The 19,726-nt window shown below is 37.4% G+C and overlaps 1 protein-coding gene across 1 annotated transcript; it reads right to left on the bottom strand.

Moving 5' to 3' along the window:
• Positions 1-8,007: 8,007 nt before the first annotated feature.
• LOC128059827 (olfactory receptor 502) lies at positions 8,008-14,054 on the bottom strand. Its single transcript, XM_052652112.1, has 2 exons — positions 14,042-14,054; positions 8,008-8,951 (listed from the first exon to the last, which is right to left on the bottom strand). The coding sequence occupies exon 2, from the start codon at positions 8,875-8,877 to the stop codon at positions 8,008-8,010; it is 870 nt and encodes a 289-aa protein (XP_052508072.1). The 5' UTR covers positions 8,878-8,951; positions 14,042-14,054.
• Between the last annotated feature and the right edge of the window lie 5,672 nt (positions 14,055-19,726).

The raw sequence follows: 19,726 nt of genomic DNA on the forward strand, positions 1-19,726 counted from the left end.
CTGTGGTTGTGGTTTAATGGTTAAATGGGTAACTATTATTAAATCATCCATTTTAAACAGATTCACTTATTTTACTGAAGGTTATTATACTTTAGAAAAGGTTTTTTTTAAAAAAAAAAAAAAACCCAAGCCTACAGTTTGGATATATAGAATCTTTATTGTGTGATGACATTGTTCTTCATATTGATTAGTGTGTTGGTTACTTGGGTGTACGCATTGTCAGAATTCCCCAAACTGTATACCTAGGTTTATGCATTTTACTATAAGTAGGTATCCTTCAGTGAATAAAGTAACAAAAAATTAAAAATTCCCCTTTTGTCATTTTAATGGGGTTTAGGAGGATTATAAAATTGGATGCTTGTATTTATTTCATCTTTACCCAGGAGTTCCTGATCCCATATGTGTTTTAGAATTAATTTTTGTGTTCTCAAAAAAAAATAAATCCACCTGGAATTTTATTTAGGATTACATAAGTGTTAGAGATTAATATAAGTAGAACTGACATCTTTGTTAAGTTTCTTAACCCAGATCATAATATGGCTTATTTTTTTGTGCTGTCTTTTTGATTCTTGCATTGTGCTTCTGTTGATGCATAGAAAATGATTAATTAGCAGCTTAAACCACACATACATACTATACACACATATCTTTCATTTTTTAATGTACTTTACTGCTTCATATACATCAAAACTACAGCTTAGAATTTTTTTCCTGCAGCTTAGAATTTTTCCCTTAGGTTTTTATTGAAGCTTAGGTCTGTAAACAACAAATCTTTCCAGGGTGGTTTGTCTGAAGATACCTTAATTGTTTCTTTATTTTTAAAAGGTAGTTTTATAATTATAAAATTTTTTTATTGAAAGTTTATTTTCCCTTGTACAGCTTTGAATATTTCTTTCCAGTGGATTCTGACCTCCATGGCTTTTTTTTTTTCTTCTGATTAGAAATCAGGCATTAATTACATCAGAAAGAAAGAAAGTGAAAATGTTAGTTGCTCAGTCAGGTCTGATTTTTTTGCAACCCCATGGCCTCCAGTACTCTTGCCTGGAAAATCCCATGGGCAGAGGAGCCTGGTAGGCTGCAGTCCATGGGGTCGCTAGGAGTCAGACACGACTGAGCAACTTCACTTTCACTTTTCACTTTTATGCCCTGGAGAAGGAAATGGCAACCCACTCCAGTGTTCTTGCCTGGAGAATCCCAGGTACCGGGGGAGCCTGGTGGGCTGCCCTCTACGGGGTTGCACAGAGTCGGACACGACTGAAGCGACTTAGCAGCAGCAGCGGCAGCATGGGCTATAGACGGCCAGGTTTCTAAGTCCATGGAATTCTCCAGGCAAGAATACTGGAGTGGGTTGCCATTCCCTTTTCCAGGGGATCTTCCTGACCCAGGGATCCAACCCAAGTCTTCTGCACTGCAGGCAGATTCTTTACCATCTGAGCCACCAGGGAAGCCCAATTATATCTGAGTTCCCTACATATAATGTGATGTTTTCCTCTTGCTGCTTCCAGGATTCACTTTGGTTTTCAGTACTTTGCTATTATGTTTACAACTATGAGACTAAGTGTGTGCTTGGGTATGTATATGTATGTATCTTATTTGGGATTCACTATGTTTTGGGATTTTTAGGTTAGTTTTTTTTTTTTTTTAAACCAGATTTGGGACATTTCAACCCTTATTCTTAAATTATTCTATGGCCTTTTTTCCTTTCCTCTTCTCTTAAACTTTTTTCTCCTTAGATACTTGATTATTTTATGTTACTGTAAATTTTTAAAATTTTTCATTTCTAATTGCTTGTTACTGGTATTTAGAGAAATAATTGATTTTGTCTTCATCTTGCTGCTGCTGCTAAGTTGCTTCAGTCGTGTCTGACTCTGTGTGACCCCATGGACAGCAGCCCACCAGGCTCCTTGGTTCACAGGATTCTCCAGGCAAGAATACTGGAGTGGGTTGCCATTTCCTTCTCCAACTCCATCTTGCTAAAGATCTCTAATCCTGGTAATCTATCTGCACTTTCTTATTTTCCACATGAGCAATTGTCATATATTATACTTTATTTCTTTATTTTCAATCATTATTCCTTTCATTTCTTTTTCTTGCCATAGTACACCAGGAAGAATAGAAATGCTGATAATAGGAATCTTCTTCATGTCCCCAGACACAGTGGAAAAGCATTAGAAGTTTCAAACATAAAGTCGGTTTCCTCTAGATCAAGTCATTTTTTATTCTATTCCACTTTTGCCAGAATTTTAAAATCATAACTGGATGTTAAAAATTACCAGTCATTTTTGAATCTTCTTGCTATTTTGTTTTCCTCTTTTAGCCTACTAGTGTTTAGAATTTAACTTATTGATTTAAAAAATATTTTAAAAAATCTTTTATTGGAGTTCAGTTGCTTCACAGTGTTGTATTAGTTTCCGCTGTACAGCAAAGTGAATCAGCTTCATGTATACATATATTCCCTCTTTGTCACCACAGAGCATTGAGTAGAGTTCCTTGTGCTGTATCAGTTCAGTTCAGTCACTCAGTCGTGTCTGACTTTTTGCGACCCCATGAATCGCAGCACGCCAGGCCTCCCTGTCCATCACCAACTCCCAGAGTTCACTCAGACTCGCATCCATCGAGTCAGTGATGCCATCCAGCCATCTCATCCTCTGTCGTCCCCTTCTCCTCCTGCCCCTAATCCCTCCCAGCATCGGAGTCTTTTCCAATGAGTCAACTTTTCGCATGAGGTGGCCAAAGTACTGGAGTTTCAGCTTTAGCATCATTCCTTCCAAAGAAATCCCAGGACTGATCTCCCTCGGAGTGGACTGGTTGGATGTCCTTGCAGTCCAAGGGACTCTCAAGAGTCTTCTCTAGCACCGCAGTTCAAAAGCATCAATTCTTCGGCACTCAGCCTTCTTCACAGCCCAACTCTCACATCCATACATGACTATGGAAAAACCATAGCCTTGACTAGATGGACCTTAGTCGGCAAAGTAATGTCTCTGCTTTTGAATATGCTATCTATGTTGGTCATAACTTTTCTTCCAAGGAGTAAACGTCTTTTAATTTCATGGCTGCAGTCACCATCTGCAGTGATTTTGGAGCCCCCAAAAATAAAGTCTGACAGTGTTTCCACTGTTTCCCCATGAAGTGATGGGACCGGATGCCATGATCTTCATTTTCTAAATGTTGAGCTTTAAGCCAACTTTTTCACTCTGCTCTTTCACTTTCATCAAGAGGCTTTTGAGTTCCTCTTCGCTTTCTGCCATAAGGGTGGTGTCATCTGCATATCTGAGGTTATTGATATTTCTCATATGTATGTCAATCCCAGTCTCTCAGTTCATCCCAACCCCTCTTTCCCTCCTTGGTGTCTATATATTTGTTCTCTACATCTATCTTCATTTTTGCTTTATAACTAGATTTTTGAAAATCCATTTTTCTAGATTCTACTTATATGCATTAATATACAATATTTGTTTTTCTCTTTCTGACTTACTTCACTCTGTATGACAGTCTCTGAGTCCATTCACATCTCTGCAAATGGCACAATTTTATTTCTTTTTATGGCTGAGTAATATTTCATTGTATATATCTGCCACATGTTCTTTATCCATACCTCTGTTGATGGACATTTAGGTTGCTTCCATGTCCCAACTATTGTAAATGGTGCTGCAATGAATATTGAGGATGCATGTGTCTTCTCTAATTATGGTTTTCTCTGGGTATATTCCCAGGAGTGGGATTGCTGGACCATATGATAATTCTATTTATAATTTTTTAAGGAACTACCCTATACTTTGCTTCATAGTGGTGTTATCAATGTACATTCCCACCAACAATGCAGGAGGGTTCCCTTTTCTTCACATGCTGTCTAACTTTTTTTTTTTTTTTTTAGATTTTTTGAATGGCTGTTCTGACCAGTAAGAGGTGATAACTCATTGTAGTTTTGATTTACATTTCTCTAATAGTGAGTGTTGTTGAACATCTATTCATGTGCTTGTTAGCCATCTGTATGTCTTCTTTGGAGAAATGTCTTCTTAGATCTTTTTCCCGCTTTTTTATTGAGTTGTTTGTTTTTCTGGTATTGAGTTGTGTGAGCTGGTTGTATATTTGGAAATTAATTCTTTGGCAGTTGTTTCCTTTGCCATTATTTTCTCCCATTCTGTGGGTTGTCTTTTCACCTTGCTTGTAGTTTCCTTTGCTGTGCAAAAACTTTTACTTTTTAAGTAGATCCCACTTGTTTATTTTTGTTTTTGTTTCAATTTCTCCAGGAAGTAGGTCACAGAAGATCTTGCTTTGATTTATGTCATTGAGTGTTCTGCCTTTGTTTTGCTCTAAGAGTTCTTTAGTGTCTGGTCTTACATTTAGGTCTTTAATCAATTTTGAGTCTATCTTTGTGTATAGCATTAGGAAGTGTTCTAATTTCATTGTTTTTCATGTAGCTGTCCAGTTTTCCCAGCACCACTTATAGAAGAGGCTATCTTTGCTCCATTGTACATTCTTGCCTCCTCTGTCAAAAATAAGGTACCTATAGGTGCATGGGTTTATCTCCAGGCTCTCTGTCTTGTTGCATTGGTCTATATTTCTGTTATTGTGCCAGGATCATACTCTCTTGATGACTGTAGCTTTGTAGTATAGTCTGAAGACAGGAAGGTAGATTCCTCCAGCTCCATTCTTCTTTCTCAAGACTGCTTTGGCTATTTGGGGTCTTTTGTGTTTACATATGAATTGTGAAATTTTTTGTTCTAGTTCTGTGAAAAATGCCATTGATAATTTGATAGGGGTCACATTGAATCTGTAGATTGCATTTGGTAGTATAGCCATTTTCACAATATTGATTCTTCCTACCCGGGAACATGAAATATCTCTCATCTGTTTATGTCATCTTTGATTTCTTTCATCAGTTTCATAATTTTCCATTTACAGTTCTTTTGTCTCCTTAGGTAGGTTTATTCCTAGATATTTTATCTTTTTGTTACAATGGTAAATGGGATTGATTCCTTAATTTCTCTTTCTGATTTTTCATTGTTAGTATACAGGAATGCAAGTGATTTCTGTGTATAGACCTTGCATCCTGTGACTTTGCTGAACTCACTGATCAGCTCTAATAATTTTCTGATAGTTTCTTTTGGGTTTTCTATGTATGGTATCATGCCATCTGCACACAGTGAGAGTTTTACTTCTTCTTTTCTTATCTGGATTCCTTTTATTTCCTTTTCTTCTCTAATTGCCATAACTAGGACTTCCAAAACTATGTTGAATAGTGGTGAGAGTGGATACCCTTGTGTTGTTCCTGATCTTAGAGGGAATGTTTTTAGCTTCTAACCATGGAGAATAATGTTTACTGTTGTCTTTTCATATATGGCCTTTATTTACTATGTTGAGGTAGGTTCCTTCTATACCCATTTTTTGAAACATTTCTATCATAAATGGGTGCTGAATTTTGTTGAAGCCTTTTTCTACATCTATTGGGATGATTATACGGTTTTTATCTTTCAATTTGTTAATATGGTATATCATATCAATTGATTTGTGTATATTGAAGAATCCTTGCATCCCTGATATAAACCCAACTTGATCACGGTGTATGAGATTTCTAATGTGTTGTTGAATTCTGTTTGCTAGAATTTTGTTGAGGATTTCTGCATCTATGTTAATCAGTGATATTGACCTGTAATTTTCTTTTTTCACGTCTTTGCCTGGTTTTGGTATCAGGATGATTCTGGCCTTGTAGAATGAGTTTGTGAGTGTTCCTTCCTCTGCAGTTTTTTGAGAGAGTTTCAGAAAAATAGGCATTAGCTCTTCTCTAAATGTTTGCTAGAATTCCCCTGTGAAGCCATCTGGCCCTAGGCTTTTGTTTTTTGGGAGATTTTTGATCACTGTTTTGATTTCAGTGCTTATAATTAGGTTGTTCATAATTTCTATTTCAGCAAGAAAAAAAGGGAGAAAAATCAAATCAACATAATTAGAAATGAAAAAGGAGAGGTTACAATAGACAACACAGAAATACAAAAGATCATAAGAGAATATTATGAGCAACTATATGCTAACAAAATGGACAACCTAAAGGAAATGGACAGATTCTTAGAAAAGTTCAACCTCCTGAGACTGATGCCCATATATCTTAATGATTCTGTTTCTGTTGTCTGCTGTTTCCACTGACTCCCATGATGTGTGTGATACCTTATTTCCTTGGTGCTGGTCACAATTTTTCAGTGTGTTTTGGTTATCCTGTTTAATATTTAGTAGGAATAATTGAGGCTTGAGTTATTCATTTGATTGTTCAGTTCACTCAGAAGTACCACCTGTGCTTGGCAACACCTTATACCCAAGTTGAAGGCTTGAGACTCTCTAGATCTCCAGGGCTGCACACAAGTGCAAGACTTGGTCACTGGGTTTCTGCTTATCTTGAGGATACATGTTAAACTTATCCCCATAATTCTTATCTATTTGTGCCCTAGGCTTTGATATTTGTTCCACCCATCCCCAAACATCACTGAATGCAAACCCAGGATGGTAACACTTCCTTCTTGCCTGTCAACTTCTCTCATTGCTAAAGCATATGTGAATGTTAGGTGTATTTCTCTGGATTCTCACAGTCCCTGGTAAAGCAATTCCTTATACTGTAATCTCTTCTGTGATATTTAAAATATCTTAAGCATCCTATCATTTGTTTTTGTTGTGCTCACCATGGGGTTGATTCAAATTACCAAACCTGTCATAATCCTAAAGGTAAACATGTACACAGGTAACATCATATACAATAGGCAGTGAGTGTCTTCACCTCAGATGTTGCTCAGATGCTATCTTCCCAATGAGGTCAACACCGACACTTCCTGCCCTGGCAGGTTAAGCTCCATTACTCTGTCTGCTTTTTCTTTCTCCATACGACTACCCCCTTCAAATAGTCTGAATCACTAACTTGGTTTTATTATTACGCTTATGCTATAAAATAAATACTATGAGAGAAAATATATTCGGTGCTTGTAACTTTTATTTCCAATGGCCTGTGACTGTCTCTGGAATACAAGAGTAACTCAATATGCTTTTTGAATGTATGAAAGAGTAAGTGAATGAAGGAGATGATTAATGCCCCATGACTCTGTGAGCAAAAATATAGAATTTGTGCCTGAAACATTAAAGAGGGGACAGGAAAACTCAACAAATGCAGTTGTCATCAGCACATAGAGGTTGATTGAGCATCTCCAGGAAACAGTCACAAATTCAGGGGGAACAATCCATTTCCTTCCAGCTTCCTGAGAAGGATGTAAGCCTGACCATGAACAAGGCACTCCGAGAGGTTGTTCCACTCAGTCCTGGGGGAGTTTTTTGGTTGTTCAGTCACCGATTTGTGTCCAACTCTTTGCAACACCATGGACCACAGCACACCAAAGGACCCTACTAATTCCTAGACAGAAATCACTGTTGAACCTGACAGAATTCACAAGTCAGTCAGGAACTTCTGTTCTTCCCTGGGGACCCTCTGTGTAGTGACTGGAGCCAGAGGCTAGAAACATAGGCCAGAATTTATGGATCCGTAAAGTCCTTGCTCAGCATATACCTGAGAAAACAGGTATATGCTCTGTTCTGCTTCCTGCAAGAACATCTCCAGAAACTTTCAGATTCCACTTTGTCATTTCCTCTCAGAATGTACACAAGCAAAAGTATAGTTATCTCCCTTATTACAGAATAGACTGCAGTTGAAAATGGACACTGGCTTAAATGTTTGGAGATACAATAACCCATGGTAGGGTACAATTTTGAAAAAAATATATGAATAACATTTAAAAATGATTTTTAGGAGATGGAATATTTTTATATGAACCAATTTTGTTTCTTAATTGTAAATTTAATTTTAGTAAAGGAAATTTACTATAGGTCTCTGACATAATTAGGTATCTGAAAATCTTCTCCCTACCTTTACTAAAAGATTGCAACCAGGATAATGATATGTGATGGGTATATGTAAACCACAAACACTTAATTTCCTCTTATTATTATATATATGGCATATTATTGTATCAAATCCTATGAAATAACAGACTTCACTAAGAAAGTATTTTTCTGGCAAGCTCTCTTTAGAGCCCCCTTAATCTCATTGTTCCTGAGGCTGTAGATGAGGGGGTTCAACATGGGGATCACCACCATGTAGAACACAGACACCACCTTGTTCTGGTCAGTTGAGTAGCTGGACTTGGGCATCATGTAAATGAATGTGATGGTTCCATAGAACAGAGTGACTGCTGTGAGGTGGGACGTGCAGGTGGAGAAGGCCTTGTGGCGCCCCTCGGTGGAGTGCATCCTCAGGATGGTGATGAGGATGTATTCGTAGGATACAGCTATGACAGTCACTGTGACCACAATGATGGAGCCAGCCGTAAATGAGGGGACAACTGCAGGGATACTGATGTCAGAACAGGAGAGCTCAACCAAAGGAGCAAAATCGCAGAAAAAATGATTGACTTGATTTGGTCCACAGAAAAGTAAAAAATAGAAGGAAATAGTAAAGGAGGAGGCATTGAAAAAACCACCTATGTAAGCCACTATGAGTAACTGGACACAGACTTGTGTGGACATTTTGGTGGAATAAAGCAGTGGGCTGCAGATTGCTATGAAGCGATCATATGCCATGGCAGCCAGAAGGATGCACTCAGTTGACCCGAAGAAAACAGCTGAACCAAGCTGGATGGCACAGCCAGGGTAGGAGATGGTATTTTTCTCCACCAGGAAGTTTACAAGCATATTGGGTGTAACAGAAGATGAATAGCCCACATCAGCAATGGCCAAGTGGCTCAAGAAAAAATACATAGGATGATGGAGCTGAGATGAGATTCTGATAAGAATGATTGTGCTGAGATTCCCACATATGGTCACCAGGTAGATACAGAGGATAATCATGAAGAGGATGATTTGAAGGACTGGGTCATTTGTTAAGCCCAGTAAAATGAACCCTGTTATTGCAGTGTGGTTCCCATGCCCCAGGGAATCCATGAGATAAGGCAGCTGCTACCAAAATGAACCTAGATGAAACAATTTATTACAGAAGTTGTAAATTTGATAATTTCATTTTCTTTAGTACAGATACAGGGTGTGATTATAAATAAAGATATTCAAGAATCTGCATATTTACATGCAGTTGTGAGACTATCTGTATTTTTAAAGTTATTTTCAGCAGAATTACCGGAAAACTTTCTTGAAATAATGTCTTTTATCTTTTATATCATATTGTGTCCAAAATGCACTTAAAGTGGATTTAAACTCATAGAATATCAGAAATGAGATTAAAAATTCAATGAGTATAATTAAAAAATTAGAAAAGAAATGTGTAGGGTTTTGTAATAGAGATTTGATTAATGGCTAAATTTTATTATATGCTTACTAAATTATAAGCATCAGTTTAAGCATTTTATATTTATATGCTTATAATTTAGTGTGTGTGTGTATATATAGTCTATGCTTATAATTTAGTCTGGTATTTAGTATATATATAGTGGGTGTTTATAGTCTATTTTTCATAAAATATTTTAATTATTTTATAGGTGAGTAAACTGAATCTGAGGTTATATAAGTTGTACAATATCATATAGCAACTGATAGAATCAAAATATGAAGTCCAAAAAAATCTGACTATCTCCTATAGTAACCACGCAATAAATAATACTGACTACAAAGTCCAATACACCTGGCAATGAGTGTATAACAGATTATCCTTTAAGCCTTTTGGCAGTTACGTATATCTCTTTTATACATAGTTATGTATTTCTAGTTAATTATGTATTTCACAATATTTATCCCTTAAAAATTTTTTAAAGGACAAATAAAAATGTTCTTGATAGTATAACAGAAACCAATTTCAAATTAGGGTTGTGGATTTTTTAAATTAAAAAGATTATTAGGTAGTTTGAAATATTGATGTAATCACTATGCAAAAAGCATGATTGATATAAGTACATAATTAAAATACATTTATTCAAACAAACCAAATTACTTCCTACTTTAACAATGTTTTCTAATTGGACTTTTATAGAATGAAATATTTCCTTTTTTTTTTCTTTATTAAAAATCTAAATGCCATACATCAACATGAATCCGCCACGGGTGTACATGAGTTCCCAATCCTGAACCCCCCTCCCACCTCCCTCCCCATACCATCTCTCTGGGTCATCCCAGTGTACCAGCCCCAAGCATCCTGTATCCTGCATTGAACCTAGACTGGCTGATTATACAGAGTGAAGTAAGCCAGAAAGAAAAACACCAATACAGTATACTATGGAATTTAGAAAGATGGTAACGATAACCCTGTATGTGAGACAGCAAAAGAGAAACAGATGTATAGAACAGACTTTTGGACTCTGTGGAAGAGGGAGAGGGTGGGATGATTTGGGAGAATGGCATTGAAGCATGTATAACATCATGTAAGAAACGAGTCTAGAATGAAATATTTTCAACATAATCTATAACTGAATAAAGTGTGGTTCAAAATCTCAAGAATGATTACCTAGTTAGTGGTCCTCATTTCTGAAACTGCTGACTTAAGTCCTGAGCTTTACGTGATGTGTTATTCTCTTGAAGCTAGAGCAACAGATTCATAAACAAAATAACTCTGTTTACAAAAATAGATAAAATATCTTTCAATTTTTTAATCTTCAATTGAAATCTTTAAACACCAGTAAATGCCCAAACATCTCTAGAATCAATTTATTAGCATTATGTTGGAGTGCCAAGTTTGGAGAGTGTTGAAAGGCCATATGAGTTTCCTTGTTATGGATCAGGAACAAAGAATCCTTGTTATGGACTTTGCTTGAAACTGACTACACATGAAATTGATGGCGGAAACAGCTCCGCAGCTAACATTACCTACTAGTTTCTTGATTAAAACTGCCCTGTTCCCCAACTCTAACTTGTGAATTCAGAGACAACTTTAGGGAGTAGAACATTCTCAAATAGTAAATGAAAATCAGTACAACAGATTCACTAACAAAAGCTAAAATCTTACCTCCTGGAATAAGAATTCATCTTTCTGTAACAAATCATGGTGATTGTGATTATAAAGCTGTCTTTAATTTTTGTTTGCCTTTGGGGGTAAATCTCTGAGGAATCTAGAGATTCAAATGTGAATTCAAAAGCAATGTTGAAATGTCGTTATGTTCCATGGTGAATACTGAACAGTTCAATTCACACACCAAAGCAACTAATATTTCAAAAGTCTTTCAATTCTCAAGTGGTTGGTTTATTCTTTTGCTTCTATTGAGATATTTATACATATTTCTGTAACCTTCATTTAATAATTTACTAGAAAGTAAATTTACAATAAATTGTCTTAGAGATAAATACTGGTTCCAGATTTTCTTTGATATTTCCAATTAAGAAATAGTACTAAATTTCAGGTATAAAAAGATAATTTTAGATTTATCCATTCAATATATGTTTTTAATAAGTAATCTATATTAATTATTTTGATGTTCTTATTTTTATTTTTTTTAATTTTTTTTTAACTTTATTTTACTTTACAATACTGTATTGGTTTTGGCATACATTGGCATGAATCCTGATATTTATAAGACATGCTATTAATTACTTTGGGATAATATGTTGTAGAATATGATGGAAAATTGAATTTTAAATAACAAAAAAATTGAATATGTGTATTAATTATCATATCAAAAGTAAAAAAGCTAAAAAGACAGTAACGATAACCATCTAGAAAGACAGTAACGATAACCCTGTATGTGAGAGAGCAAAAGAGACACAGATGTATTGAACAGTCTTTTGGACGCTGTTGGAGAGGGAGAGGGTGGGATGATTTGGGAGAATGGCATTGAAACATGTATAATATCATATAAGAAACAAATCGCCAGTCCAGGTTCGATACAGGATACAGGATGCTTGGGGCTGGTGTACTGGGATGACCCAGAGGGATGGTACTGGGAGGGAGGTGGGAGGGGGGTTCAGGATGGGGAACAAATGTACACCCGTGGCAGATTCATGTCGATGTATGGCAAAACCAATACAATATTGTAAAGTAAAAAATTAATTAAATTAATTAATTTTTAAAAAAGTCCTCTCAGTTCAGTTGAGTCGCTCAGTTGTGTCCGACTCTTTGCGACCCCATGAATCGCAGCACACCAGGCCTCCCTGTCCATCACCAATTCTCGGAGTTCACTTAGACTTGCGTTCATGGAGTCAGTGATGCCATCCAGCCATTTCATCCTCTGTCATCCCCTTCTCCTCCTGCCCCCAATCCCTCCCAGCATCAAAGTCTTTTCCAATGAGTCAACTCTTCGCATGAGGTGGCCAAAGTACTGGAGTTTCAGCTTTAGCATCATTCCTTCCAAAGAAATCCCAGGGCTGATCTCCTTCAGAATGGACTGGTTGGATCTCCTTGCAGTCTAAGAGACTCTCAAGAGTCTTCTCCAACACCACAGTTCAAAAGCATCAATTCTTCGGCTCTCAGCCTTCTTCACAGTCCAACTTTCACATCCATACATGACCACTGGAAAAACCTTAGCCTTGACTAGACAGACCTTAGTTGGCAAAGTAATGTCTCTGCTTTTGAATATACTATCTAGGTTGGTCATAACTTTTCTTCCAAGGAGTAAGCGTCTTTTAATTTCATGGCTGCAATCACCATCTGCAGTGATTTTGGAGCCCAAAAATATAAAGTCTGACACTGTTTCTACTGTTTCCCCATCTATTTCCCATGAAGTGATGGGACCAGATGCCATGATCTTCATTTTCTGAATGTGGAGCTTTAAGCCAACTTTTTTGCTCTCCTCTTTCACTTTCATCAAGAGGTTTTTTAGTTCCTCTTCACTTTCTGCCATAAGGGTGGTGTCATCTGCATATCTGAGGTTATTGATATTTCTCCCGGCAATCTTGATTCCAGCTTGTGTTTCTTCCAGGCCAGCGTTTCTCATGATGTACTCTGCATATAAGTTAAATAAGCAGGGTGACAGTATACAGCCTTAACGTACTCCTTTTCCTATTTGGAACCAGTCTGTTGTTCCATGTCCAGTTCTAACTGTTGCTTCCTGACCTGCATACAAATTTCTCAAGAGGCAGGTCAGGTGCTCTGGTATTCCCATCTCTCTCAGAATTTTCCACAGTTGATTGTGATCCACACAGTCAAAGGCTTTGGCATAGTCAATAAAGCAGAAATAGATGTTTTTCTGGAACTCTCTTGCTTTTTAATTCCTTTAAAATACATAAAACTTACCAAAACAAAAAAAAGTAATATTGTCAAGTGGGGTCTTTATGAATAGAGACATAAGACATATGTCTGACAAGTATAGCATAAACGTGGAAGGAGGAAAATCAGCATATAGGATTGCAGGATCTCCATATTTTGTGTGAATTACTACATTATTGGGGCATCCCTGGTGGCTCAGAAGGTAAAGAATCTGCCTGCAATGCAAGAGACTCAGGTCCTAAGTAAACTGAATTTGGTTTACATATATTTGACAACTGAATTTGGCAACATACATTCTTATCCTGAGAATAACGCCTAAGCAGCATAATGCAAGAAGTATGCCAAAATGCCAATGGAAAGATTTAAGTGAAATTTTTATAATTCAAACAACCCAAAAGAAAGCAGGAAAGGAGAAGAGAGGAATATCAGCACCAACGATAATACTGATAATGAGCATCTGTGAAAATCTTTCAGCCAATGTCATTCTTAATGGTAAAAGATTAAATGACCTTCACCTACACTTGGGAAAAAAAATAAGGAGGTTCACCATCACTACTATTATTCAACATTATACTGGCAGTCCCAGCTATTTATAAAAGACAACAAAAAATTTTAAAAGTATATAATTGAAACAGGAATAAGCGAAACTGCCTCTGTTTGTAGATGTGTTCATGCAGAACATTCTAAGAAATCTATAAAACATGTACTATAACTCATTTAGTAAGATCAGAGGATAGCATTCTTAATATATAAAATACATTTTATTTTTATATACTCCAACAAACAATGGAAAGATTAAAATAAAAATGTATTTCATAAAACATGTTAAAAACCATAGTATTTAGGAATAAATTTATGGTAAGCTATACAACATGTCTTCACTAAAAGTTATAGAACAGCTGAGAGAAAGAAGATATAAATAATGGAGTGAGATATACCATGTTCATGATTGGAAGACACAATAAAATAAGTAAGTAAATAATAAAGTAAGTAAAAAAAAATAAGGTGACAGTTTTCTAAAACTTGATGCATGCATTCAATGAATATGGGTCAAAATTCTAGAAGGACTGTTTGTATAAATAGACAAGCTGATTCTATGTGTGCGAACTAAACAGATTAGTGAAAGTTTTTTTTTTTAAATGAAGACAGTGTCTCTAAAACAGGACCTTAAACTGTAATTCATATGTGAGTGATTTACTGAGGAATGAGCTCAGAGGAAAACTGTAAGGAGAGGGAGAGGCAGGACAGGCATGGGGAGAAGCTGGATAAAGATGCGGGTGCTACTGAAGTGCAGCTTCAGTTTGAAACCATAGGAGCACTGAACCATGAATGATACAACAGAGTTGTCCTACCATGTGACAACAGGGTGTTTTTGTCATTGTTGCTTTTAAATACTATATCATTAAGTTGTTGGCCATGGAGCACCATGGGAATGAGGGCATGCACTTTCAGATATTTCGAGTCAATTATATTCTTTTCAGCCACCAGTAAATCTCAAAATAATATATTAGCAGCTGAGTGTCAAAAAAGTTGAAATGTTCACTGGCCTGGTAAGGGAGATTGGGGAAAGGCACAAAACTCTCTGCCTAGCCTCAGAAAATCCCAGTTTATTGCAGTGTAGAGCTATCTGGATTGCAATACTACATCTGCTAGCATTGAGGTTCTGTGTCCAGTGGAGGTCATCCAAAGTGTCTCTCCTGATAGAACTCATACTTAATGACTGCAATTTCTCTCTCTGTTTTTATGCATCATTCAAGCAAGGGGCTTCTTAAAAATGATGTAGCATTTATGCGGAACCTTTAAAAGAGTGGGCAAGAGTTTGGATGAGTCAAATCAGAAGAAGCTTTTTTTCTTTGACAGAACAGTATAAAATGAGAAAAGAGTAAATATTAAGCAGAAGATAGCATGTTCACTGGTTAGTATCAAGTGTTGGACTGTTGTTGGAGATAAGACTTAGTAGCACATTAGGTAGATGGTAGTACAGATGATGAAGACCTTAAAGGCCAAGCTGATGGGAGAGGCAATTAGGAGCCATTTGTAGATTTTATAAATGCCAGTACAGTAACTCGGAGAAGGCAATGGCATCCCACTCCAGTACTCTTGCCTGGAAAATCCCATGGATGGAGGAGCCTGGTAGGCTGCAGTCCACGGGGTCGCTAAGAGTCGGACACGACTGAGCGACCTCACGTTCACTTTTCACTTTCATGCATTGGAGAAGGAAATGGCAACGCACTCCAGTGTTCTTGCCTGGAGAATCCCAGGGACGGGGGAGCCTGGTGGGCTGCCATCTATGGGGTCACACAGAGTCGGACATGACTGAAGTGACTTAGCAGCAGCAGTACAGTAACTGGGGATTTATATAAAATGGAATTTTCCCTCATAATTAGGTCTTCTATAGAATAGTTGCCTCTAAGGGAGAAATCATAGCGTTTATGCCGTGTGTTAATCTTATATTTTGTTGTTGTTCAGTCTCTAAGACATGTCTGACTCTTTGTCACCTTGTGGACTACAGCACACCAAGCTTCCCTGTTCCTCACTATCTCTCAGAGTTTGCTCAAACTCATATCCATTGAGTCGGTGATGCCATCCAACCATCTCATCCTCTGTTGCCCCCTTCTCTTCCTGCCCTCAATATTTCTCAGCATCAGGGTCTTTTCCAACGTCTGGTCTTCACATCAAGTGGCCAAAGTATTGGAGCTTCAGCTTCAGCATCAGTCCTTCTAATGAATATTCAGGTTGATTTTCTTTAGGATTGATTGGTTTGATCTCCTTGCTGTCCAGGGGACTCTCTAGAGTCTTCTCCAGCACAATTCAAAAGCTTCACTTCTTCGTCACTCAGTCTTCTGTATGGTCCAACTCTCATCGTACATGACAACTGTAAAAACAGTTTTGACTATACAGACATTTGTCAGCAAAGTGATGTCTCTGCTTTTTAATACACTGTCTAGGTTTGTCACAGCTTTTATTCCAAGGAGCAAGCGTCTTAATTTCATGGCTGCAATCACCATCTCCAGCGGTTTTGGAGCCCAAGAAAATAGTCTGTCACTGTTTCCATTTTTTTCCTCATCTATTTGCCATGAAGTGATGGAACCAGATGCCATGACCTTTGTTTTTTGAATGTTGAGTTTCAAACCAGCTTTTTTCTCTCCTCTTTCATTTTAATCAAGAGGCTCTTTAGTTCTTCATTTTCTGCTTTAAGGGTGGTGTCATCTGCATATCTGAGGTTATTGATATTTCTCCAGCAATCTTGATTCCAGCTTGTGCTTCATCCAGCCCGGCATTTCACTCGATGTACTCTGCATATAAGTTAAATTAGCAGGGTGACAGTACTCCTTTCCCAATTTTGAATGAGTCTGTTTTTCCAGGTCCAATTCTAACTATTGCTTCTTGACTTGCATACTAGTTTCTCAGGAGGTAAGTAAAGTGGTTTGGTTTTCCCATCTCTTTAAGCATTTTCCACAGTTTAATGTGATCCAGAAAAAATCTTCTTTTTACTAATCTTCTTTTGAATGACTCTCCAGGTAATAACTTCTCAAGGCATGCCATTCCAGTTGACCTTTGTACAGGGTAGTGGAGTTTTTAGGGACTTGGCAAATTTTCAGAATTATAAAAGAAATGGTATTGTGCAGTAAGTAAAATATGCCTGAGGGGATCATCTAAATCCCTAGGTTTATTTTTAGTAACTTGTTTCCATCACTTTGTTCTTCAGAATTGTAAGTATAAACATCATTACACTTCTGTAGAACAGGATTTTTAAACACTTTTGGAGGCCATCACATTGGGGTCACAGAGCACAAGACTCCTGGTATCTAAAACAGTAGTCTAAGATATTGGTCTCCTGTGGCCAGAGGACTCTCATTAAAATCTTTATGGTACTGAGCTCCATCCTTAAGGAATGGAGAAGATACTACCTTTTGTGTTAAGGAGACTAATTTCAGAGGGACTCATCACAGGCATTCGAAAGGAAAATTTGCCTTAAAAATTATCCCTGAAATATGAAATATTTTAAATCACAGAAAGTATTGCAGAAAGCCACATCTGAGATATGAGACTGTAAGTTCTTCCTCTAGCTTACTACTTTATAACTTTTACTTAAGCGACTAGAAGGTGTTTTTCCTTCTGCAGAGCATGGACATTATAGGATTTTTTTCTCTTTACAGTGATTATTCTGTATCTTCTAATAATTAAGTACCAGTAGATACTAATAGCCTGTTGAAAAATATTAAAATATGGGTATAGACAATCTAGGAAGTAAGAATGTTGAAAGTTCCCTATGCCTGGAGAGTTGGAACCCAGGAAACAGTACTGGGGAAGCTTTGAAGAACTTCATAGTTTTGAATAGGATGCTGAATTCAAAGCAAAATCCAGATTAATAAAGAGAGTAGTGCTTGGGAAAAACAAACAGAAGGGATGAAAACATGTTACAGATTTTCTTCTCTCCAGTTCCTGCCAGGGCAATTGGGAAAAATGAACATAGTATCATACTGACATAATCTTCTTATCATTACTGTACTAGAATCGTATGGGAAAAAGCCAAGAATTTGAAAAGAATCATACAAGTCAAAAGTTCTCAACAATAACTAGCGAGAAAGACTACACAGAGGATATGTACACTCATATGCCAGAGATTTCTCTTCTTGAAGAGCCCTGCTAAGAACTTGTGGTAGATATGGGTAGAGATGTACAATTTTGACAAAGCTACCCTGGAGAGTTCAATATACCCCTTAGTAGATGACCACTGTTGTAGTTCAAGTGTGATTTGATTCTACAGCAATTGGGGTAGTACCTGACATGAGAAAATGCTAGTCTCATTCTCTTAGACTCTAAGCAACCACTCTTGGCATTTTCAGAAGTTTGTTGGTTTTTTTCACCATCTTTATTTCAATTAAGAGAGCATGTAGAAAACTTCTATACATGCATTCACATTGCTAGGTGACAAGATTCTTAAAACTTTTTTGGGAGCAGCCAATAACTTTAGTATGTGTGCACACAAAATACATTTTATTTATATATTTAAAATGGATTATCGAGGAATTAGTAAATGAGCAATATGAAAATAATGAATGGCTTTGCGGAGAGGACAAAATTTCAATTTTTCCAATAGTCACTGAAATTACTCAAAAACCTATATTCACTAGATTTTAAACTGGTCTCTGCCTGTCTTAGTGTAGGAGGAAGGAGGAAATTAAAGAAAACAAAATTTCATCTTAATAAAATGACATGTGAATCTAGTAGAAATGACTAACACAGCCAGGAGTTTTAGGTAGGCTTTCTGTGGGAAAGTGCCATTGGAACTGTATTTTCAAGAGTGTTAGCCCTCTATCAGGCAGGAAAGTTCAGGAAGGATATTGCAGCTTAGAGAAAGTAATGTGTGAAAATCAGAAGCCTTGAAGGACATGTGATATTTGGGAAACGGGAATGTTCCCCATCTAGGGCAATAGGAGATGTGGCTGGACAGGTTAAGACCTTGAATGCCATGCTAGGGCACTTGCAATGAGGGGAGGCCTTATAACCAAGTAGCCACGTAAATGGGCCTCCAGATAGTCACTGCCTTGCTGTGTAAATGTTATACATGTACACTTACCAGCTGTATTGCCTTTGGCAAGCTAACTCTCTAAGCTATCCTTTCTTCACCAGAAATACGGTCATATTAACAGCATTTATCTCTTAGGATAGCGAAGAGGATGTATGAGATAGCATCACCAACTCAATGGACAGAAATTTAAAGAAACTCTGGGAGATAGTGGAGGCCAGAGGAGCCTGGTGTGCCGCAGTCCATTGGGTCGCAAAGAGGCAGACATGACTTAGCAACTGAACAACAGCAATAACTGAAGTATGCAATGAAGTTTAGAAGTTATTAGAATTATCTTGTTTGTAAGAAAAGGATATATGAAGCATGTTGAAAATGAGGAGATGTATAGCATAATCACATATTTGATAGAGAAAATGTGGTAGGTGCTGAATGATAGAGCTAGAAGATGGAAAAAGTAGAGACTGGCAAAAAAAAAAGAAACACATGAGTGATGGAATAGAAAGAAGACATTTTTTAGTTAGGATCCTGGAATCTAGAAAATGTGGATAAAAAGAGAAGGTGAGGGATCAAAGTAATTCAAGTTAGGGCCCGAAAACTTAGTAAAAGTCTAATAGAAGTAAAATAGGGGAGGTGAAACTGAGGCAGAGGGAACACCATGTGCAAAGGTGCAGCAGCAATATGGATCATGATGTGTTTGGGAAATAGAGGGCACCATGGTCTGGTTTGAGTGTAGGGTAGGCAGACGGATGTGGCGGAAACTGGGCCAGGAGCAGTGCCTAGGGATCCATTTGTGATGAGCATCAAATAGCATGTTGGGGTATTTGGATTTCCTTCTATAAGGGACTTCCCTGGTGGCTCAGGTGATAAAGTATCTGTCTACAATGCGGGAGACCCGGGTTCAATCCCTGGGTTGGGAAGATCCCCTGGAGAAGGAAATGGCAATCCACTCCAGTACTATTGCCTGGAAAATCCCATGGACAGAGGAGCCTGGAAGGCTACAGTCCATGGGGTCGCAAAGAGTCGGA

Source organism: Budorcas taxicolor, chromosome 15, assembly GCF_023091745.1.
Source record: "Budorcas taxicolor isolate Tak-1 chromosome 15, Takin1.1, whole genome shotgun sequence".
Taxonomy (NCBI): Eukaryota; Metazoa; Chordata; class Mammalia; order Artiodactyla; family Bovidae; genus Budorcas; species Budorcas taxicolor.

Coding starts and splice junctions, on each gene's coding strand:
- LOC128059827 (XM_052652112.1), bottom strand. CDS start 8,877: ATGATTATCCTCTGTATCTACCTGGTGACCATATGTGGGAATCTCAGC.